Genomic DNA, 24,033 nt, shown 5'->3' on the forward strand with positions numbered 1-24,033 from the left:
GCAGGGGGCAGCAGCACTAAGACTTTTGCTTCCTTCTGCACCACCTAAAATGTCAGGAGAAGCATGTGGGGGTTTGGGGGGTGTGTGTGTAAAATTTGTGGAACTTGCCTGTCATTTCTGATTACTATGGTTGTAGGGAGACAAATGAGGTAAGTTTATCTAAAGATGACTTTGGCACTGTGGTCTAAACCACTGAGCCTCTTGGGCTTGCCGATCAGAAGGTCAGCAGTTTGAATCCCCGCTACGGGGTGGGTGAGCTCCCATTGCTCTGTCCCAGCTCCTGCAGTTTGAAAGCATGTCAAAGTGCAAGTAGATAAATAGGTACCACTCCGGTGGGAAGGTAAACGGCGTTTCTGTGCACTCTGGTTTCTGTCACGGTGTTTTGTTGCACCAGAAGCAGTTTAGTCATGCTGGCCACACAACCTGGAAAGCTGTCTGTGGACAAACGCCGGCTTCCTCGGCCTGAAAGTGAGATGAGCACTGCAACCCCAGTCGCCTTTGACTGGACTTAACCATCCAGGGGTCTTTTAACTTTACCTTACCTTTTATACTATTTTCTGTTCCTCATAAGACTTCAAGGCACTTAATACACCAGGCTCTCACTGGTCTGTCATTCAAACACTGACTCAGCTCACAAACAATAAACTTCAACAGTGCTAAATTTGTGCTCTCTCTAAAGAACAAGGAATTTGGCATTTTTGGTTAATTTTTGTTCTTTATAAATGACCCAATATTTAACATTTAAAAAAAGAACATTCATGCTCTGTGGCTTGGAATCAAGCCAAGTATAATCATTGCTTGCGGGGGGGGGGGAGTGTTTTTTTTTTAAACCAACCCCAAATGGTAAGCTAAATGATCAGAAATGAAACCCAAGAGTATTTTTTTTGCACTAACATTTATTTTTCAGGTTTCTGTGATTAACACTACCAACACAAGGCTGACGAGGTTGCAAAGAGCTCTTTAGAACTATTCATAGCTGTCAACGTTTCCCTTTTTTAAAGGAAAATTCCCTTATTCTGAATAGGATTCCTCGCAAAAAAAAGGAAAAAGTTGACAGCTATGGAACTGGTACCTCAGATTACAAACGCGTCATGTTACATACTGTCGCTTCAGGTTACATACATACGCTTCAGGTTACAGACTTGGCTAACCCAGAAATAGTACCTCGGGTTAAGAACTTTGCTTCAGGATGAGAATAGAAATCGTGCTCTGGCGGCGTGGCAGCAGCAGGAGGCCCCATTAGCTAAAGTGGTGCTTCAGGTTAAGAACAGTTTCAGGTTAAGAACGTACCTCCGGAACGAATTGAGTACTTAACCCGAGGTACCACTGTAGTGTGATGCATGAAATCCTATCCTGCCTTTTTAGCTCAGCTTTTGTTTCCCCCTCTTGGAAAACATCTACAGTGACACCTACAGACAGCCCATGGAATAGCAGCATGCTAGGCAGACCCCTAGGGGAATGTTGTGGGTTTGGACTCCCCTCAGGAGCTTTAGTGTGCTGGGCCCCCCAGTATTGAGGTTACATGTCCCCACGGCACACTTCACCTCTGCCCATGCAAGCCAGAGGCCAGATTGGTCTTTCAGAGCTAGCTGCTTATAGTCATTATGGTGGACGACCTAGGCCTGAACTTTGGTCTGTGAAACCAGCAGTATTTGCCAGATCTCTTTGTGGCTACAGGATGGAACCATTAGCGCACATTTAAGTAAACCCACAATGAAGTGTGTGGTGAATATATGGGGTACCAAACAATAAGATAAGGAGATTGATGATTTCTAAACAATTCTAATTCGCCACAGGCAAATCTGCTTCCAACAATATATTTCAGAATCAGCAGAATTTCATTCTACACTTCCCACTATTTTTGCTTTCCAGCATTATTCTAAATCACAGGAAAAGGACAGCGTGGGGCTTATTCAGAAATATGGTATGGGGATTCCCAAAAGCATCTGCATTGCATGGTCCCATCACCAAAGTCTGACTACATGGGCAAAGGAAGAGAGGAGATTTGTTTAAAAGCAGAATCATTTGAGATATTTCACAGTTGCAATGAGGATCACTACCCATTTCTCTGGGAGTTAATCACTATATACGGGGGGTGGGGGTGGGGAGAGGTGGACAGAAGCTACCCCATAAGCTATACATTTTATAGTTGTGTTTTTAAAAATTGTATCATGTTCTCGCAATGCTCTCAAGGCAGTTTTATTTTCCCAAAAATATTGCCCAGTCTTAGGCCTCCATAAGCAGCCCACCATTTGACCTGGAAGAAAACCCTCTCTCTCATTCTATGGCCTGATTCTCATTGGAGTGGCAAACAGGATTTGTGGCCATGCAACTTCAGAATGCACGACTGAATGTTCCTGTATGCAGAAAAAAAGAGAGATTCCTTCACATACAAATCTAGCATGTGAGGGGGGATGATAGATAGCCTATAACACTAAGCTTTGGTGTCTAGCTTTATACGCAGATTGATTTGTTATTTTTTTATTGGGAAGCTGAAATTCAAGTATGTCTGACATGGTACAGCCCAGACCCAGGTTGATTCCCGCAAGTAGAATTAAGTGCATAGGAGGGCTAGTCAGCAGTTGCTCTGTGGTGAGGAGAAGACATCAAACAGTCTTCCAGGTAATTCACTATGTAATATAATATTTGTATCTGTTTCCTGAAAGTGAGAGTGTGGCTGCAGATGTGGGGAGACCTGCACCCATGTTATTTATATAGAGAGAGATCCGTGCTTCATCCTTGGGGGCATAGCCAAGGGGGGGGGGCAGGAAGGGGCAGCTGCCCCCCAAATCAATGAATCAATATAGCTAACTGCAGTTCTGCCCCCCTAACAAAAGGTCTGCTCCCCCCAACAAAAGGCCTGCCCCCCCTAACAAAAATCCTGGCTACGCCCATGCTTGGGGGGTTTCCTGGATTGAAGGCTCTTTTGCTTTTCTCCAAATACCTGATAAGACATACTCTCGATTTACCTGTGGAATGAAGGAATGGGGGCTGCAGCCAAGGAAAATGGAACACCCCGCTTCAGAACACATTGAGATGGGTTCTGCATAGCCCAATGAGGGATTTTCATAGCTGGCCTGGAGCCAATGGCATTTGGCTCGCTCTGCCCTGCTTATTAGGCTATGCCAGCTCTGTTGCGTAAAACTCTGCCACTGAGCTATGATTCCTCCTTCGTTTCATGGGCCAGTAGGTTGCAAGTCAAGATACGGTTGGCTTCTCTGCTTTCCTTTCCTTTCCTCCTCACGGAATGGTTGCTAACCCTCCTCCCTTGTCTTTTCACTTTTCTTGCAGTCGTTGCGACCGCTTGCCTTGTCATGAAAATATGGAATGCCAGAGCCTGCCCTTGAGAATAACTTCTTATCACCTCTCTTTTCCTACCAACATTCAAGTTCCCATTGATATTTTCCGCATGGGCCCCACCAGTGCTGTCCCGGGGGATAAAATTCAGCTCTCCATCATCAGCGGGAATGAGGAGGGCTTTTTCACCACAAAAAAAGTCAGCAGCCACAGCCACGTAGTGTCCATGCAGAAGCCGATCACAGAGCCCAGAGATCTTCTTCTGGAGATTCAGATGCAGCTCTTCCGCCACGGAACTGTCACCACCTTCATAGCCAAGCTGTTTGTCTTTGTCTCTGCGCAGCTTTGATTCCTTGCATGCTGGCACCCATTGCAGTTTCTCCCCCGCTCCCTTTCTCTCTTTTTGACACTGGGTCCCTTCTTACCATTTAAAAAAATAAAGTTTGAGTGGTAAATCACTTCCTGCATGCTGTTTGCATTTTATTTGTCACCACTCATTTTGCCATAGCATTTTTAACATTCCAGTTTTCCTGTTTGCTTCTCATTTTGATGAGCTCTGCCTATAAGTCAGCTTTTGCTGAAAGATGCTGAAGACAGGGATAGGCAACAAGCAGTTGGGCTGGCGTCAGGGGTGGGGGGCTCAGATCCTGCATTTTAGTGGGGCACTTTAGTGGGGCACTTTAGCTGCTTTCTGCTGCAACAGCCAAGCCGCAGGCAAAGGGCTATTTCATTCTCCACCAGCAGTGTAGTCTGGTTTTCTGGCACATGTGGTGCCCATGTATGCCAGGGGGGTGGGGCAGGGTGTGTGGGTGGGTGAACGGAGTCCGCCACGCCAGGCGAGGCAAAGCGAGGGTGAGACTGGGACTGAAGGGTGCATGACTTGCATCCTTCTCACACTGCCTTGCCAGCCCTGCACCGCTTTGGGAGGCTGGGATCGCAGTCATTCGGATCAGATTCCAGCCTTGCAAAGCGCTGCAGGGCTGGCAGGATGGCAAGAGGAGCCAAATGCGCAGTGCCCCCTTAAAAAAGTGCCTGGGTCCATTGCCCTGGCAGCCCCCCCCCACTTTGCCCCTGTTCTCCATGCCCCCATGGGAAAAGCAACCATTCTCTCTTGTATTTAACCAACGAAGACATAGGCAAAGAGCTCTTAGCCACACTGTTCCTCAGCCAGTTTCCCAAGAGACAGGCAAAGGAGAATGAGTAGCTAAGGCATGGGGCTTGCGTGCTCCCTTCCTCTGTATCTGTGTGTAAACTTTACCAGTGTCTCATCCTGGGTGGGAGGATGTCAGTTGGCAAATCCAGCATTGCTGACCTTTCAGTCTTTACTAAGCTGGAAATGAGTTGTTGACTTTGACTGTAAGTCAGGACTGGAGAAGTTCAGAAGTGTGTGTCATTTCTAGATTGAGTGGACTTGTTAAGCGCACCCCATAAATAACAATTAGGGATCCATTTTCACAGAAAGAATCAGGTGTGGGAACTATAGTTAAAATGCCGTAGGGCAATGCAGAGTTCATCATGGCACATGCAGGAGTGTTAAAGGCTTCCATGGACTTTTGTCCTGTATGAAGTAACTGGGCTTTCTCTGCTGCCCCAGTTACACTCTTGGGGGCAGCTGATGAGCCTGATCTTGACAGACTATTAGGGTGCTGGGCGAACTCTCCCAAAGTAGTCAAAATCTGTTTCTGAATTATTTTAAGTCCCCTTTAAATCCTATGGCTGACATTGCCTAAGGTGAAATGCTAAAATCTGATTGGAATCCACCTTCAAACAGAACATATCGTTTCCTATTTATAATTACCACAACATAAGGAAAAAACTATGCAGAAGCTTTGTTGGAATCAAAGTGATTCATGCAGGGCACAGGTGTGACGGAAAACTTTCCTGAATATTCTGCACATTTCTTAAGAAGAGAACTTTTTTGCCAGGGATAACGCACCCAGCTTTTATCATTTATGCATAATATCTAACTTACTGGCAATTCTTGGAGCTTTTGCACACCTGGCTGTGCCCCATCAAATGTAACCGTTCATCTAGCAAGTGCTTCAAAGCATGTCCAATGGGTTGGCACTGTTCGATTTATGTCTGCACACATCCAAATCCACTAATGTTTTAGGACTTGTTGTAGTATTTGCATGGCATTCTGTTAAGGAGGCCTGATGTACAGAGCACAAGTTCTTGGCACATCCTTAAAGGGGGATGTTTTCAATATTTCCACAGGCTAGATCCTACAAAGTTATGTGCACTATAGTCAGGATATGTGCCAAAGAAATAAAAGCTATATAGTGGGAGAAAACACCATGCAGTTCGATGACATATACTCTTTGAATGATGTTAACTGGACTGCAGTTTTTGAGTTTTCACCATACTGCCCTGAAAACCTTTCAGTTATAAATGCTATTGTTAAACAATTCCCATTAACTTCAGTACATTCTGTATGTATCTCCAGGCTGCTTTGACAGAGCCAAGTAGATGTCTCAGCTAAATTCAAACACTTCTGTTACTTGGGCCAAATCAGGACCGTACATTAAACTGGACATCTTCAGTGTGGACCAAGAGGACTACTTTGGCCAAAGTTCGGAAGAAAAGTTCTATCAAAGTGTCCTGAAAAGTATTGAAAAGCATAAGAGAATGAAGTTGGATGTGAAGTGCATCCACAATTCAGAGCAGAGCAGACTATACTATATGCACTCAGCTGCTTGTGTCTGCAGAAATGACCACTTTGCAAATGCTACATAATGTTTATTCTCCACTTACGGTAATCCTTCAGTGTGGCAGCACCTGCACTGTGAAACTCTGCTAATTGATGTTAAGCAGGTGCCTTCACTTAATTCCCCCCCCCCCCCAGCACCTGGCAGAATTTTTGTTTTGTTTAGGCAAGTCTACCCAGACATGCAAATTTGTTTTGTTTTTTTAAATAATATTTTATTTTCCACATTCAATAACAAACAGAAAACAAATCGACAAACACATCAAAAAGAAAATAGCAAAAACAAAACAATACATACATTATACAGAAAGAAAAAAAAATGAAAAAGATAAGAATAAAAAAAATTAAAAACAAATATGTCATTGTATTCTTCAGCATTAACTTAAGTCTGCGACTTCCCCATGCCTTCCCACTCTGTATTCTAGATCTTATATTCTGGTAGTAAACTCTTTCCCTCTGGCGTATCTTTGGTTCAGATTAATGTTATTGTCTTATTTATCCTTACATTTCCCTATGTCTTACTAAATATACTTTCTGTAACATTGTCGTTTTTATAATAACATTCTTGTACATTCAATCTGATACCTCAAACGTTCATAATTTTATAATGTTTCTGTAGATAATCTTTAAATTTCCTCCAGTCTTCCTTCACCATCTCTTCTCCCTGGTCTCTGATTCTGCCAGTCATTTCTGCAAGTTCCATATAGTCAATGAGCTTCATTTGCCATTCTTCCAGCGTGGGTAAATCCTGCGTCTTCCAGTACTGCGCGATGAGTATTCTTGCTGCTGTTGTAGCATACATAAAAAGAGTTCTATCCTTCACTTGAACCTGTTGGTTTACCATACCCAGGAGAAAGGCTTCTGGGGTCTTTCTAAATGTATATTTAAATATTTTTTTCAATTCATTATAAATCATTTCCCAGAAAACCTTGATCCTTGGGCACGTCCACCAAAGGTGAAAGAAGGTACCTTCTGCTTCTTTACATTTCCAGCATTTGTTATCAGGCATATGATACATTTTTGCAAGCTTGACTGGTGTCATGTACCACCTATATATCATTTTCATTATGTTCTCTCTTAAGGCATTACATGCCGTAAACTTTATTCCAGTGGTCCACAACCTTTCCCAGTCAGCAAACATTATGTTATGGCCAACGTCTTGAGCCCATTTGATCATAGCCGATTTCACTTCCTCATCCTGTGTGTTCCATTTCAGCAGCAAATTATACATTCTAGACAATATTTTTGTTTTAGGTTCTAATAGTTCTGTTTCCAATTTTGATTTTTCCACCTGGAAGCCAATTTTTCTGTCCATTTTAAATACCTCCATTATTTGATAATAATGAAGCCAATCTCGGACTTTACTTTTTAGTTTGTCAAAACTCTGCAATTTCAATTTGTCACCATCCTGTTCTAAGATCTCCCAATACTTCGGCCAATTTGCCTCCATATTGAGTCTCTTTACTGCCTTAGCTTCCATTGAAGACAACCACCTTGGGGTTTTGTTTTCCAAAAGATCTTTGTATCTGATCCAGACATTGAACAGTGCTTTTCTAACAATGTGAATTTTGAACATTCTATGCACTTTAACTTTATCATACCATAGATATGCATGCCAACCAAATGCATTATTAAACCCTTCTAAATCCAGTATGTCTGTGTTTTCAAGAAGTAGCCATTCCTTCAACCAGCAGAAAGCTGCTGCTTCATAATAGAGTTTTAGGTCTGGCAGGGCAAAGCCCCCTCTTTCTTTAACGTCTGTTAATATTTTAAATTTTATCCTTGGCTTTTTGCCCTGCCAGACAAATTTAGATAGATCTTTTTGCCACTTCTTGAAACAATCAGTTTTATCAATAATCTGCAGTGTCTGAAACAAAAATAGCATTCTTGGCAATACATTCATCTTAATTACAGCAATACGCCCCAGTAGTGAGAGTTTCAAGCTAGACCACGTATCTAGGTCCTTTTTTATCTCCGTCCAGCATTTCTCATAGTTGTCTTTAAATAAGTTCCCATTTTTTGCTGTCATAGTTATTCCCAAATATTTAACTTTCTTCACTACTGTTAAACCTGTTTCTTTCTGAAACCTTTCATTTTCAATTTCTGTCAGATTTTTTGTCAAAACCTTAGTTTTTGTTTTATTTAATTTAAAGCCTGCCAATTGGCCAAATTCTTGAATCAGATCTAAAACTTTTTTTCCACTAGATTCTGGCTCCTGCAACGTCAAAACCAGGTCATCTGCAAAGGCTCTTAATTTATATTGTTTGGCTCCGACCTGTATCCCTTTAACCAATTGGTCCTTTCTGATCATATTCAGCAACACCTCCAGGACCGATATAAAAAGTAGTGGGGAAATTGGGCACCCTTGTCGTGTTCCTTTTTCTATTCTGAACTCTTCTGTCAAAACATTATTTACAATTAATTTAGCTTTTTGTTCAGAATAGATTGCCCCTATACCATTTTCAAATTCTTGGCCTACCCCCATGCCTTGGAGATTCTTCTTCATAAAACTCCAAGAGATGTTGTCAAAGGCTTTCTCCGCATCCACAAATATCAGCGCCGCTTTTGTATTTATATTTTCCTGTAAAAGTTCCAAAATGTCAATTATATTTATTACGTTCTCTGATAGATGTCTTCCTGGGAGAAAGCCTGCTTGATCTTTATGAATCTCCTCTGTTAGTACCTTCTTCAATCTTCTCGCCAAGATATCTGCAAATATTTTGTAATCCACATTTAACAATGATATAGGCCGGTAATTCCTAAGTTGATGTTTTTCAACGTCTGTCTTTGGTATAAGAGTCACAAAAGCTTCTTTCCACGATTCTGGAGCCTTTTTCCCCTGAAGTATTTCATTACATATTTCTTTTAAGGGTTGAGTTAGCCAGTCTTTCAATGATTTATAATATCTTGCAGTCAGCCCATCAGGTCCCGGAGCTTTGCCTAGTTGCATATTTTGGATGGCACTCTCTACCTCTTGTTCTGTTATCCTGCTGCTCAGTTTAAGTTTGTTTTCTTGCGATATTTTTGGTAGCCCATTCACTTTCAAAAATTCTTCTATCTCTGTTTCTTTCTGTGGTTGTTGAGAGTAGAGCTTTTTAAAATATTTTTGAAAAGCACTCCTGATCTCGTTGGGATATTGCAACATTCTTCCTTCAACTTCCAAATTTGTAATAGTGTTCATTTTTTGTCTCTTCTTTATTTGCCATGCCAATAACTTTCCACACTTATTTGCCGAATCAAATGTTCTTTGTCTCATCTGTTTAATTTTCCATTCAATCTCTTGGTTTATTAATTGCATGTACTGTACTTGATACAACTTTATCTCTCTTAATATTTCCTGTGATTTTGGGTTTGTTCTCAATCTCTTTTCACCTTCCTTGATCTTATCCAAAATCTTTTCTCTTTTTTCCTGTTGTAATCTTCTCTTGAGTGCATTTTGTTGGATCAAAAAGCCTCTCATAACCGCCTTACTTGCGTCCCATATAATTCTTTTCTCCACCGTAGTGTTCAAATTTATTTCAAAATAATCTTTCAGAGTTTTCTGGGCTTTCTTTACAAATTCCGCATCTCTAAAAAGAGAGTCATTCATCCTCCATCTGAAGGATCCAGTTGGTTGTAAGTTCATTACCATCTTAACTGCGTTATGGTCGGAGCAAGTCTTTGGGCAGATTTCCACCTTATTTATCTTTGGGGCCAGTTCTCTAGTGGTCCAAATTTGGTCAATTCTAGTCCAAGTCTTTTGGGCTTCAGAAAAGAAGGTTCCCTCTCTTTCCAGGGGATGTTTCGTTCTCCAAATGTCAATCAAGTCCAGGTTATCAGTCATTTCAAAAAAGGTTTTCGGTAGTCTCCCATCTTTGGTAACTACCTGTCTTTGTGCCTTATCCATATTCGTTGAGACTACTCCGTTCAAATCTCCCATTAGAATCACATTGTACTCCATATAATCCAACAATGTCTCATGCAATCTTTTAAAGAATTCTGATTTTCCTTCATTGGGCGCATATACGCCCACCATCAAATATTTCTGTCCATGATACTGTATTTCAATAGCCAAATATCTTCCTTGCTCATCTTTAAAAACAAATTTTGGTGCCAGGCCTTCTTTAGCATAAATTACAACTCCTCTTTTTTTGACTTTGTCCGATGAGATAAATTCTTGTCCCAACTTTTTGTTAATTAAAATTTTTCTGTGAAGCCTGGTCACATGTGTTTCTTGCAAGCAAATCAAGTCCACATGTTCTTTTTTTAATATGTGAAAAATAGATTTCCTCTTCCGAGAAATGTTCAAACCATTACAATTCCAACTCAAAAGCTGCAGAGACATGTTGTATTATTGTTATTCTGTTCCTCCCGTTGCTTCTGGTAACTTGTCTTCTTCTGCTCCTGGTGGAGTCTTTCCATCCAAATTTAGATTCAATATTGCCTCTGCTGTCTTCTTTCTTCTTTCCTCTAGTAGGTCTACTGTCCCTTTCTGTAGGTCCTCCCCGCAGGCCTCCAAAAAACTGTCTCTGTCTTCCACTGACTTTATTTTAATCTTTCGTCCTTTGAAACTAAAGGAGAGTCCTTCTGGGAATTCCCACCTGAAGATGATACTGTTTCTTCTCAGCAAGGTCACCAAGTCTTTATATCTGGCTCTGAGATCGAGCAAAAGTTTGGGGATGTCTTTAAAAATTTCAGCTCTCGATTGAGAAATTTCCAAAGGTTTGTGAAAATGCAGTCCTAGGATCTTATCCCTCTCCTCCTTGGATCTTAATATGATCAGACAATCTCTGGTTTTGATCTTTTTACTTGCTCTTCCCAGTCGGAAGGCACTCAAAATTTTTATTTCTTCCTTTTCCGGATCTAATTCCCAAAATTTCACAAACTCTTGTGACAGGTAGTCCCGCAGGCTCTTCTCAATTTCAGGCAAGCCTCTGATCCTAAGATTTGCCTCTCGTTCTTTCAAGTCAATTAGAGAAAACTTAACCTTATAGTCCTCCAGCTGTCTGGTCATCGATGGTAATTTCTCCTCCGTGGCAGCTGCGACCTGTCGAGCTTCTTCTGCAATCTTTCGCGTTTTATCGGAGTCGCCCAATAATTTCTCTATTGCAGCTGTATTTTGCCGGATGCTCAGCGTATTCTGATCTATTTTAGAAGATGCATCTGCAATCCCTTTGTTCGTTTCTACCACCTGATTTTTAATTTCTGCAATCTCCTTCTTCGTCCCTGACACCTCCGCTGTAAGTTTATCGATGGCCCCTTGTAGCCTTGCAAAGCCAGAACTTATCAGTTCATCTGTATTCGACATTCCCTTCCCCTTCTGTTGTGAGGCAGTACCTCCTGTAGGGTCTAAAGAACCTCTTCTTCCTGGGAGAAAGGATTTGCCTGATCTTGTCGTCTTTTCCTGATAACTCTCAGCCATAAGATAAACTTTCCCACGGTCAGGCTGCAGCTGCAACTGGGCTTGTGGCACTAACAGACAGTCCGATAAGAAGTTGCAGTAAGATGTTACAGTGGAAAATTACCAGTAGACTTGTAACAATGTCTGTGCCCACTAGGGGGACTCTAAGATTCCACAATCAGAAGAAACAAAATGTCCTTTGGTTTACAGTCAAGACCGAATTGTATCATCAATCCTTTTGGCGACAGTTTTATGGTTCTAACACCTTTATAACAGTTTTATAGCAGCTTTAACTCTCATTAATCAAGCGCCGTCCACTATCCCCTTTCTGAGGCTAGTATTTTCAAATTTGACAGCTCAGGACCTGGGAGTCAGAGCGGTGCTTCTATTACCGCAGCCTCTTTCTCCAGGGGATTTAGTCTTTCCCAAAATACTCCCCCTCCTTTCCAGTTCTTGGGAGGGGGGTTGCAATCCTTTCTATGGCTTCAGAGTAGCTTTTTCAATCTCTTATTTTAGAATGTTAAGAGCATAGTCTTTACTTTCTACTATATACAAAGCGGAAGGCTGACTTCCTGTTTAGACCTTCCCGCCTCTGTTCCGATCATTCTTAAAGAAATTTAAAGTCCCGATTCTTTTCCAATTCAAGTTTTCCAAATTAAAGTCCTTCAAATTTACTGTAGTTTACTCACGATTATTCTGTTTTGTAATCCAAATTGTAACAAGAAGAGGTCGAACGCTCTCCGGTTGGCAATGCGACGTCGCTCTGAGAAGGTAGCGATAGCCTCACAGCACCACGCCAGCCCCCCCTCTGTTCCCCGGGGCTATTTACGACCCGGAGACGATCTGGAGCTGCGCTTTCGGTGCCCGCTGAGTCCCACGGCCGTAGGCAGACATGCAAATTTGGCATGTATTTTAATGTGTAATTTTATTTCATACTTTTATTTTTTACTTCTAGATTTTGAAATATTTTAGGTCAGCTTGTTTTCAACATATGAGTTGACTGATAATTTTTAAGTATATTTTATGTAAACTGCTTAGAGGTTTTGATGATTAAGTAGCATATAAATCCTGTTAAATAAATATTACATATCTATGTGCATCACAGAGACTCTGCCCTCTGATCCCGTGAGCAGCCAGAGTCATGCCAGGGAGGTAACCAGCCGGGCTGCTTCTGTTTCTCTTCTGTTCCAGCTCCCACCTTGCTGGCAGCGGTCCAGAGAGCGGCTGCGAATCATAGGCAGGATTACAAGCCAAAGAGTTTGGGTGGAAGAAAAAAGAGGGGGGCTTGCCTGGCCTCGTTCTTGTGTTGCTTCTGCTTCACTGTTGCTGCCTGCTGCCCTTTGCTTCCCACCATATTTATGGGATTTCATGGGATGCATATGTTGTATGATGTCAGATAATCCTCAGGCACATGGCACCACATCTCACAAACTCTCAATATTCTCTCCCTCCTTCCCTTCCCCTTGTATGCATAAACATTTTTAGCCATTGCAACAGATGCATCTGCAAACATGTCTAGCATACTTGTCTGGCAGCCAGAGCTGGCCAAAGCTCATTGGTGACTGCGCAGTCCTTTGCAAATACAGGCCCTTTAGCTCCAAGGACAATGTGCATCCATGGATATGTGGTCACAGGTTCATTGCACGGTCAACTGTACTCGATGCCTCAGCAAGCCAGTAGCAAAAACTAAAGCTTAGATTGGCTTCAAAATCTTTAAACGAAGCCTTATTTGAGCTACAAAATGAGGAACGCAAGACTTTGGCCCAGTGCCTTGCAAAATTCTGTTGCATTCTAGTATATTACTGAGTGCATATATTAATCTAGTTGCCTTTAAAAACATACTGCAGTCCAGATTAAATCATATTAGATGGATAATTCTATGTTGCATCTAACTGGAACATTTAAATAGACATAATTATATAGCACCATTGGGGGGCCTGTCTGGATGAGAATGAAAACATGATTCATTGCTTGAAAGATTTAACAAATTAAATGGAAAAGATACCCCCCCCCCCCAAAGTAGCAAGCAGAAGTTTAGAACAGGAAAGAAAAATATTGGAATGTGCCATGTTCCAAAATAGAAAATATTAAAATCAAGATTGGACCATGCTTTAGAGGAAGAAGGACAAGGCCCATTTGTACATTGCTGGAGTAGAAGAGGAAGCCTATCTGCATAACTGGATCTCATCTGTAAGGAGGTGCCAAGTGGCTGAGGTGTGTGAAGTGGTTCCTTATTATTTTAATTGTAATTTTGCAGTTTGTTTTAAAATGCTTTCATGCCACATTCCACTTGGGGAAGGCAGCTTAGAAGTCTCTTAAGCAATCCTCACGGGGAGAACCTTCTCTCCTTCTCTAAAAATAGCAGGTAATCCAAAGAAGCTGAATATATAGGAAAAATCAAGGCAAACAAAGGGAGCCTCTCCCCCCCCCCCCAGTGCATGGACTGGAAGGTGCTGCCACTGATTTAAAAGGGAGGGAGACAGAAACCATGGAGGAGAAGCCTATCCATGGCTGCCTGCCTTGAGGGCTGCGCTGGAGGCAGGGGGCCTCCAAATGGTGTGGAACATGTGAAGACATTAATGTACAGTGGTACCTCTAGTTATGAACTTAATTTGTTCTGGAGGTCCGTTCTTAACCTGAAACTGTTCTTAACCTGAAGCACCACTTTTGCTAATGGGGCCTCTTGCTGCTGCTGCGCCACTGGCACACAATTTCCGTTCTCATCCTGGGGCAAAGTTCTCACCTTGAGGTAACTCTTCCAGGTTAGCGGAGTTTGTAACGTGAAGTGTTTGTAACCTGAGGCGTTTGTAACTCGAGGTACCACCGTATTGCAAATGGGCTTTGCAGAGGCACCTGGCTTGGCTACTGTGAGACCAGGATGCTGGACTAAAGGGGCCATTGCCTGATCCAGCAGCCCGGCTCTGACGTGCTTCCACCAGGCCTGGCCAGCGCAGAGGCTGAAGAGTGCCTGCATACAGGGGCTGATGTGGCATCTCCTTTTCCCTTTCTGGTCCAAAAGGAAGGGCTAAGGTTAGCAGCCTCATACGCTACACCATTTCACTAGGTTGGGCTCTGGCTTCTCCACACGAGGCCCCCTCAACCCTTCTTTCTTCCACTTACTGATGCTGCATACCCTCCAGCACTCCTCAGATGAAAATAGGGACATTTCTCACTCCCTCCCACGGACCCTCCTCAACCCCCCCCATTGTTTGTGCCCCCCTGCAGAGCATTTCCACCACCACTGCGGCAACGGTTTTATTTTATTCTTTGGTAAATTTACAAAAAAGAAAAACACACACTAATACTGTAAATACATTTTAGAAAGGGGCAAAATTAGGTGCAGATGCACAGAGCATTTTTTAAAGCCAGACTCCTTGTGCTCGGCTCCCCCTTACTCCCTGCCCTCTGCCTGCCCCTGAGAGCTGGCCTTGGAGCAGCAGCTTCTCCCGGCCTCCTCTCCCGCCTTCCAGCAGTCACTTTGAGATGCCCAAGGGAGAGGGAATAGTCACCTCCTGGGATTAAATCAGAAGCCAGGATGGCTTTTGTAATTCCAGAACGCTTGGAGGATATGGTACTGCCACCTTCTATTTGTTTCTTGCAAACCCAGTTCAAGCTATACTGGATTTATTTATTTTTGGCTGCCAGCTGGATTTGGCTTGTTCAGATCTGAGCAAGTGTTGAGCAGTTGACTGCAAAACTTGTTCAATATAGCATAAAACCTTTGGGGGGTTGGGAGTGGATGTGCCTTGAATTCAGTTAAAAAATTGTTAATGAGAATCCACCCTAAGTAGTTTTTTTGGACAAATTGGCTTTAGGTTATGGATGAATAATGCTGGCAACATTTTAAAAAAGATCTGTTCTGATGGTGCTGGTGTGGGAATGGAAATTTAAATGAAATGGTTGCATATTAGTCATGCAGCCAGTCCATTCTTCTTGGCTCCCTGCTAACACCTGCTCAGTTGTAATATTCTTATGCTACCCACAACATTACCTGGAAAGAGTCCAACTTGTACACAAAGGAGTTAGATAAAATCTGCAACTCAAACCCCAGAGCAACCTCAGAAGCCCCCCCCCCCTTCCCGGTAAAAGCACAATTTCATTTCACATCTTCAGCTTGGTTCCAACTCCAACCTTTCCCCCAAACTTTAGTTATGGATCCTTTGAAGAAATGATTGCTTCCTGCTGGTATTCAGCCATGACCATTTTTTTCAGCTTCAATAAATAACAAGATGCTATCTTACTCTCATCTTGCCACTGGTCCAAGGATGACTGTTGCCAAGTCCAAAACACTGAAACCGTTCTGAGCAGAAAAAGTAGGAAAATTGTTTCAGTCGATTTTTGTTTTTGTTCCATAATCAGGCAGTTCTATACATAGCTTTATTCTATTTATATTTTATAGTCCACCTTCTCCCAATGGATCGGGGAGTTATGATAGCATAAAGTGTCAAAAGAGCTCCCAGTCCAAAAACTCATTACTTGAACATAGCACAGCTGAACGCGTCTCCCTTGGTCTTCACCAAACTGCAGATGTTCATAAACTGTCCAGTCCTACTGGTGGAAATTGCCCACTTCAGATTTCAAAAATTCTGCTACGCAGGCAGGACCGGGGGGGGGGGGCATCAAGTCAAAGCCTGGCAGGCTCCAAGAGGGGTATGGGGAATAAGGAAAGCTTTGTGCCAGCTCCCAGGGCTGCTGCTCTGTATCGTGGACTCAGCCTCTGCTGGATTCTGGTGCAGGGTGAAGAAGCTGTCAAGGTGGTCATTGGACTTGACTGTCCAGGGCAATTTCTTTAAACAATTTTTGTGACTTGTAGCTTTTCTGACCCAGTGGTAGTTGGATCTACCCAAGTTGCCTTTAGTCCAGTGTAAAATACATGTCCAAAACACAGATCAGACCCCAGAGGCTAAGGAAAATATACATATGCATAGTGTTTCACAGTGAGATCAGGATCTAAAATAAGAATTTCCATCTTTACTGCACCTTGCTTGTTTGATCCTTGCAATGCGACACAACTGAATTTATGTTCCACGTTTGTCTTTCCCTTCTCTCCCTCAGAGTCAGACATGAGAAGACAGACACTGTTCGCTGCATTAAGTCCTGCCGACCGAATGACGTCAACTGCATGTTAGATCCAGTTCACACCATTTCCCACACGGTCATTTCATTGCCCACATTCAGGGATTTCACGAGGCCTGAAGGTAATGCTTTCCCTCACTCTGTAGAAGCAGCCTATGGTCTAAACATCCCAGAAAGAATTGCTAAGAGCCAAATGCATAGCAAGGCTGAGAAGGTCTTGTCATCTGGGCAGCCCAGGACCTCCAGACTCATTGTTAGGTTTGCACCCCTGAGAGGCCCCCCCCCCCACAATGTCCATGCTGCTGGAACGTAGCACAGCAGTCATATAGCAGGGGACCTATGCCTAAATTGCTTCCTTTTATGGTTTTATTTTATTTCAGGTATTAATATACTGTACTCATTTTCAGGCTGACTTCAAAAAGCGATTTACATTAATATTATTACAACAATAAGTATCAATGAAATGGAAAAAATGTTGTAGAAGTTGTTGTTGTTTTACAAAAAACACAATAAAATTGAAAAGACAATGAAGAGGCTGTAATGGCTTTTTCTCTCCTCCCCTCAAGGCAAAATGGTTCTGCAGAGTTGCAGATGATGGGAGGGAGGGAATTAATTAACACACCTGTGCAGGTTCTAGGCCAGGGATAGGCAACCTAAGGCCCGGGGGCTGGATGAGGCCCAATCGCCTTCTCAATCTGGCCCATGGACGGTCCGGGAATCAGCATGTCTTTACATGAGTAGAATGTGTGCTTTTATTTAAAATGCATCTCTGGGTTATCTGTGGGGCATAGGAATTTTTTCATCCCCCCCCCAAAAAAATATAGTCCGGCCCCCACAAGGTCTGAGGGACGGTGGAGCGACCCATGGCTGAAAAAGGTTGCTGAGCCCTGTTCCAGGCTGCAGGATGAGGGCCTGTCGTTCTAGGTTCTTAGTACTCCTCTTGCAGTATTAAGTCACAGGCAGATGCAGCTCCTGCCACCCCAGCAAGACTTTTCTGTAAGTCTCGTGAAGGATAAGACAGCCTGAAGTATAATCTTGCTTTCTTATTTTTCTGCTTTAACTTTTCTGATTTGCAATTGCACTGATTTAAAGGTTTTATTGTTGCCATTTTTAGCTTACTTCCGATATCTTTCCCCTCAGAGATTATTTTCCTCCGTGCCATCACGCCAGCATACCCGGGCAACCAGGCAGACATCATATTTGACATCACCGAAGGAAATCTGCGGGATTCCTTTGACATCATCAAGCGCTACATGGACGGCATCACTGTGGGTGAGGAACAAGTTCTCCTATTATTACCGAACTCAAGGGAATAATCAATGAACATTGGCTTATTGCATCCTTTATTAATTTTTATTTATTTATACATTATATACACCTAGCCTTTAGGGTTACAAATCTACAAGGCATCTTACAAGCAAATTAAAGATATAAAAATGAAATCACAATATCAAATCAAATGATACTTTTTGCCTCCCCTGTTTGAAAAACAACAATGTTTTTCTGTTCAGTGCCACCAAGAGAATGTATGGGGTACACAGGCAAAGCTGAAGAAGCTCAAGCATGTGTATCTCTGTCCTAAACTGTCGTAATATTGCTACTGAACAAAAACAACACAAGAAGCTGCATGTTGATCTGCAATTATCTAGAGAAGGAAAACCTGTGGCTGGCTGTCTAGATGCTGCCGCGATAAACCTCCAATCACTTCTGTTCATTGGTCATCCAGCCTGAGGATGATGGTGGGGTTAGCTATTGAGAAGCAATTGTATTTTAATTTGTATTTTTATGCTGTATGTGTGTGTGTGTGTATTCTTAATTAATTGTGTATACCACACTTCATCCATAGATCTCAGGGCAGTCCACAGCATAAAAATACAAGATAAAAACACAAAACACACAATAAAGACAAGAACGAGAATGAAACAGTAACCCTCCCTATGAGGCTTCAGTGTAAGCGATGCACATATCCACTGAATGTGACTATTCCTACTAACGTTGTCGCTGCTGCTGCTGCTGCTGCTGGTATCTGGGCAGACCAGGCTGCTATTTTGTGCACATTGCAAGAGATGGTCAGATAACAAAAGTCCTTCTGTATTTTTGCTTTGAACTTATATGGATATTAGTTTCTTAAATAACTATTGCTAGAAGCTGCACCGGGGTGAAATAGCTGCCACACACAACATAGAGAGAGGCACCTTTTGTAGCTCAGCCTGAAGGTGGCGCTGTTGGCTTTCCTGTCTTGTAGCAACGCAAATCCTTGTAACATAAATCTAGATTTATTTCATAATTTATCGAGCAGAAATGTGAGGCTGCATGCCAAGAGGCAACATGTTAATGCAGGCTTATAAGCTCCCACGTCTTAAACAGGGTTTGTTGATGAAAACGACAGTTAAATAACTGGAGGGTTGTTTTGTGTTTACGGTGAAGATTATGTAAAAATGGTGGAGGGGGTTCTTTGCTTTCCTTGTTTATATGCTACTGGCCTGCTTTTTGCTGTGGTGGGTGGGACTCTTTATTGTATTGTGGTCAATGGAAGGCCTTGTGGGGGCTCCCGGAGAAGAAGGCATTTCTCTCCGTGACTCTGTGACTCTCTCCTCGCAGCATCTCTGTCAGGCTTCCCTCCCTGCACCAAGAGCACCCACAAGCCCAGGACCTTGGCTTTTCCCACAGAAGTGAATGGCAACCATTCGCTTAAACAGGATAAAAAAGGGCTCCACTCAGGATGCCAATCCCTACGCTTTGACATCCCAAACCTTTGAAACCCAGGCCTGCTGTTATCTGCATGGCTTTGCAGAGCAGCCGGTGGCCCTCCAGGCTCAGGACTGGAGCCCAACATCTGGAGGGGCACCAGGTTGGGCAACGCTGGGCTACGGCTTGAAACGTTTAGTTGCTGTTTAAAAATTGCCCCACGTTTCTGTCCAAAATTTGATATCCGCAGTAGCTGATCACAAACGGAATAAAGCAGACAGAAAAACTACAGTAAGGATTGAAGGACAAATTTCTCCAAAACTCTCCTGAGCTGCCAGCCAGGAAAAGAAGCAAAGATGTCAGTAGCTGCCCTCCTTCCCTGGGAGGTGCAATGGAGGTGCAGCTAGAGACTGAAAAAGCACTTTCACCCACGGCTGTCTGGCAAATTTCAGTCAGCAGCAGGAGAAGATGATCAGATCTCTGATGCTGAGGGCCAGAGAAGCACGTGGGATGGGAAGAGGTAGTTCTCACATCCCGAGTAGCTCTTTTTATCTGCATTAACCACCATAAATGGCACCCAAGGCACCTGCACAAGTTGAAAACAAACAGCTCCTTCAGGTGACCTGTTTACTGAGCCTTTATCCTGATTTTGTGCAGCAGTTATACAATGCCTGCTCTTTACTGAAGATCCATTCCAATTGGTTTGTTGGGAGATTATACATTTCCCCATCAACTAATCATTTCCCTACACATTTTAATGCATTTCCTCCTCACTTTCCTAGCTGTGAAAGGTGGTGGTCTACCCTCCCTCCCCCTGTGGATTGCTGCACCAGAGTGCTTTAATCCACTTTAATTGCACAAACTGATATTGTCCAGAATGCAACTGAATCCTTCCTGAAAACCAGTACAGTGGTACCTCGGGTTAAGTACTGAATTTGTTCTGGAGGTCCGTACTTAACCTGAAACTGTTCTTAACCTGAAGCACCACTTTAGCTAATGGGGCCTCCTGCTGCCGTCGCGGCACGATTTCTGTTCTCATCCTGAAGCAAAGTTCTTAACCTGAAGCACTATTTCTGGGTTAGCGGAGTCTGTAACCTGAAGCATATGTAACCCGAGGTACCACTATAACAACCTCCAGGGGAACCTTGTACTTAAGAGTTACTAAAAGCCAACAATAAAAAGCAGCAGCCCGTTGAGTGAAAAATGCCCCACAAGCCAGATCAGTCCACAGGAAACATCTTTAGAACACAAATGTGATGGCAAAATACTCTTCAAGGGCGGCTGCAGGGGAGCAGGAGAGATTGGTTTCCTTGGGGAGGGCATTCCACGATGCGGATGCCACTTTGAAGAATGGCCACTCTGTGCCCTCCTCACTGAGCTCCCCGAGTTGAAAGAGCGGAAACAAAGAGGAGCTTTGTGAGCACAGATGACTATCATACCATTGGTTTACAATATATACCGATATGTAAACAGACATTTCAGGTTCTGTCTCATTGCTTTCTGCTGTGTGAGGATCACTCTTTGGTATTTTTGCTTAAATGGCTCAATCTCTTCGCCCGACAAGCTCTCCTTCCACCTGGGGTTGCCAGGTCTCCCAAGCCCTCATAGTTAAAGTTCTGGAGCCTAACTAGGGAAGAAGGGGTGCAACACAGCAAATGGCCAAAGATATTGTCTTTGGGATCAGTGGGCTAAACCCCACCACATTTGGGGGCTCAGGGCGGAGCCTGATGGAAATGGGGTAGTAGATAGGGAACACCTATACAACTATGGTTGGCACAGAAAACAGTTTCTGGGGCTAAGCCCTGGTGAATTTTGGCTGTGATTTATCTGTGCCCTCAAAATTTAGCTCACTTTAGCCTAGGCTGGTGATGGTCACAATATACATGCTGTACCAGGCTGGGAAAGAACTAGACATGCAGGATTCTCCCGCTGGTTTCTAAGCTTGGGTTCTGAGACCTGGCTGGCCCCTTTGCAAAGAGCCCCAAAGTTTAGCAGTTCATTCTGCAAGATATTCCTTGTAGCCTGAAATCACGGCTGAACTAGGGGAAAGGGGAAACAGAAGTAAAGCCTCAGCTTGTTCTCCTTAAGCCTTTTTACAGACTTTCTGCTACATACCTTTTTGTTTTGTTTCGTTCCGCCCCCCCTCGTACCTTTTAACCAGCTGTCAATGAGGAATTCGTTTTCAGCTTGTACAAAAAGGTCCTATTAAAGCCTGGGGTATTAGAGAGCACTATGCAGCTTTCCCCCCCTGCTCTGTGTTGGGGTTCTGTAATACCACCTGTGTTCAGGCCGGGCATTCAACTGCAGGATGTTTTCTCTCCTTCCCTCCCCCCGGCCCCCCCGGCCCCAACCAGGCACTTACACACTTACGCTTGGTTAATGGAAAATGAAACTTTTGCCCTTGAACATTGCTGTTAGTAGGAAACTTTTTCTGAAACCAGGGTATTATGATGAGGCTCACATTCAAAGAATGGCCCTATAGCAGGCATATGGCTGGGTAATCACAGGCTTTCAATCTACTTTCTGTCTGATGGCATTTAATTTCTAGAAAAAGGAGACATCAGGTGTGTTTTGGAACCCCTCTTCCCCAGTGTTGCCGCAGCAGCAATCAAACCCCAGGGCTCTTCCCTGCTTCCTCTGATCCTGCCTCTTCTCACTGGGAAAACCTGCTTTTTACCACTGAATTGGATCGACGCTTGCTCCGGTTCAGCGGTCAAGTGTGGCTATTCCCAGGGGAAAGAGGTGGGGCAAAAAGTACTGTGTCCAGTTCTGGGCACCACAGTTCAAGAAGGACACTGACAAACTGGAACGTGTCCAGAGGAGGGCAACCAAAATGGTCAAAGGCCTGGAAACGATGCCTTATGAGGAACGGCTAAGGGAGCTGGGCATGTTTAGCCTGGAGAAGAGGAGGTTAAGGGGTGATATGATAGCCATGTTCAAATATATAAAAGGATGTCACATAGAGGAGGGAGAAAGGTTGTTTTCTGCTGCTCCAGAGAAGCGGACATGGAGCAATGGATCCAAACTACAAGAAAGAAGATTCCACCTAAACATTAGGAAGAACGTCCTGACAGTAAGAGCTGTTCGACAGTGGAATTTGCTGCCAAGGAGTGTGGTGGAGTCTCCTTCTTTGGAGGTCTTTAAGCAGAGGCTTGACAACCATATGTCAGGAGTGCTCTGATGGTGTTTCCTGCTTGGCAGGGGGTTGGACTCGATGGCCCTTGAGGTCTCTTCCAACTCTATGATTCTATGAAAAAGGATAACCACTCTGACCCATGCCTAGAAAGCAGGGGACATAGTGGTAAACCTCTCAAACTTGTGCTTTTTAGTGTAGACAAACAAATCCAAAATCGTATTAGGAGAGCATTTATCGAAAGCAAGAGGAGACAGTGGCGAGTCAATGGTCCCCCTCATCCACAGCCATCTGGTTTTGTGCCTTCCTGTTCCAGGGCTCTGTTTAGGCACTAAAAACAGATACTGGAACTGTGCCCTGATGTGTTCTGGCATAAATTAGGCCCTGCAATTAGCCTTATGAAAGCATAGCAAAATAATTATTCCTCTCTTCATCTGCATAGCCAGAACTGTGCGTAGGTATTAATTCTGCAGAGAAGGCACAGAATAGAGGGTGGGATGCTGAACTGAAGCTGAGTCAAAGGGCTTCTTCACACTTAGCAGGCAGAGGAGGCCTGGGCTTTAATGCTTGCTTTGTGCCCAAGGGCTTTCCCCCCTTGCCCTGAGCTTTCCCCACAATGCACCACTTTCTACCACCGAATTGGAGCAAATGTCAGTTGAGGATTTCCACGGATTCCTGTTTGCTCTGATTCAGCTTTAAAGACTGGAAAACTCTGGAGCAAAAAAGGGGTGCTTGGAAGGGGAGCTTTAACTAGCAGAGCAGGCCTGGAAAGAGCAGAGCAAAGCTAAGTGTGACTAAGACCAAACTGGGGGCAAGATGATGTAGAAGCCCCCTTTCCTAGTCTTATTCTTGGAATTTGGTCAGGAATTAGAATGCACAGCAGCTGAAAAGGATTCGTTCTTCAGAAATTCTGCTTAAAATAGCAGCTCTCATCTCTAGGTAATGATGGATGGATTGTGCAATGGCTTCCGGGCCCAATCCTCTGAATTAGCCCTTTATTTTCCCTGGTAAATTGAATCACGCAGACGTGGCCTGGTGTGTGCCATGGTGCGGCTTATAGTCAAGAAATGGTCAAGGAGTGGCCCTTGTCACGGCCTTGGTGACATGACTATGCTATTCAGTTATGAACAGGATCCTGCTCTCTCTCCCCCCCCCTCCACTCCCTCTCTTTGTGTCTCCCCTGAAACTAAAATTTGGGGCTACCCAGCTATATTGATTGGCAGTGGAATTAGGTAAAAATAAGCACTTCTTTACACAACGCATGATTAGTTTGATGGTCCACAGTTGTAAGATGTGGCAGTGGTGATGAGGTTCTTTAAAAAGGATAGGTCTATCAATGGATATTAGCTATGACAGATGAAACCTCCACGTTCAGAGGTAGTAGAGCTGAATACACTGTCAAAAAGATGTGGGTGTTGCCTTTATGTCTTTCCTGTAAACTTCTGAAATAGTCAACCTGACCACCGTTCGAAAAACAACAGTGGACTAGATGGGCCTTGGGCCAATCCAGCAGTTTTTATGTTCCCATGTACTTACCAAAGCTGAAATGACGCTAAATAATGTGCAGCAAGGGTGTGTCCCCATAATTATTTGCAAATTTGTTTGTCTTTAAGGTGCCACAAGATTCTTTGCAATACGTGCAGTGTGTGGTTTGAACTCTCCAAATTCCATATTCAGCGTAAGGCTAATGTTCCATCAGCACAAGGATTTTTCTTGTGCTGTGTAATTTTCTCCCTCTCTCCTCTCCCCACG

General features: G+C 43.5%; 2 protein-coding genes across 3 annotated transcripts in view; one reads left to right on the forward strand and one right to left on the reverse strand.

The window, feature by feature from the left end:
• Positions 1-24,033, reverse strand: part of SMC1B (structural maintenance of chromosomes 1B) — a 387,986-nt gene that overhangs the window by 98,125 nt on the left and 265,828 nt on the right. The gene's annotated exons all lie outside the window — the stretch shown is intronic.
• The window catches only part of FBLN1 (fibulin 1), a 59,435-nt gene that overhangs the window by 27,894 nt on the left and 7,508 nt on the right, over positions 1-24,033 (forward strand). The window contains exons 15-16 of one of the 2 annotated variants that reach the window (XM_083440769.1): positions 16,440-16,582; positions 17,601-17,732. In XM_083440769.1, the coding sequence (XP_083296895.1) occupies positions 16,440-16,582; positions 17,601-17,732 (275 nt within the window). Of the gene's footprint in view, positions 1-3,291; positions 3,756-16,439; positions 16,583-17,600; positions 17,733-24,033 lie in introns of those variants that run through there. The other variant, XM_083440770.1, reaches the window with a different exon arrangement.

This window comes from Podarcis tiliguerta (assembly GCF_965153285.1).
Source record: "Podarcis tiliguerta genome assembly, chromosome: 5".
Classification (NCBI taxonomy): Eukaryota; Metazoa; Chordata; class Lepidosauria; order Squamata; family Lacertidae; genus Podarcis; species Podarcis tiliguerta.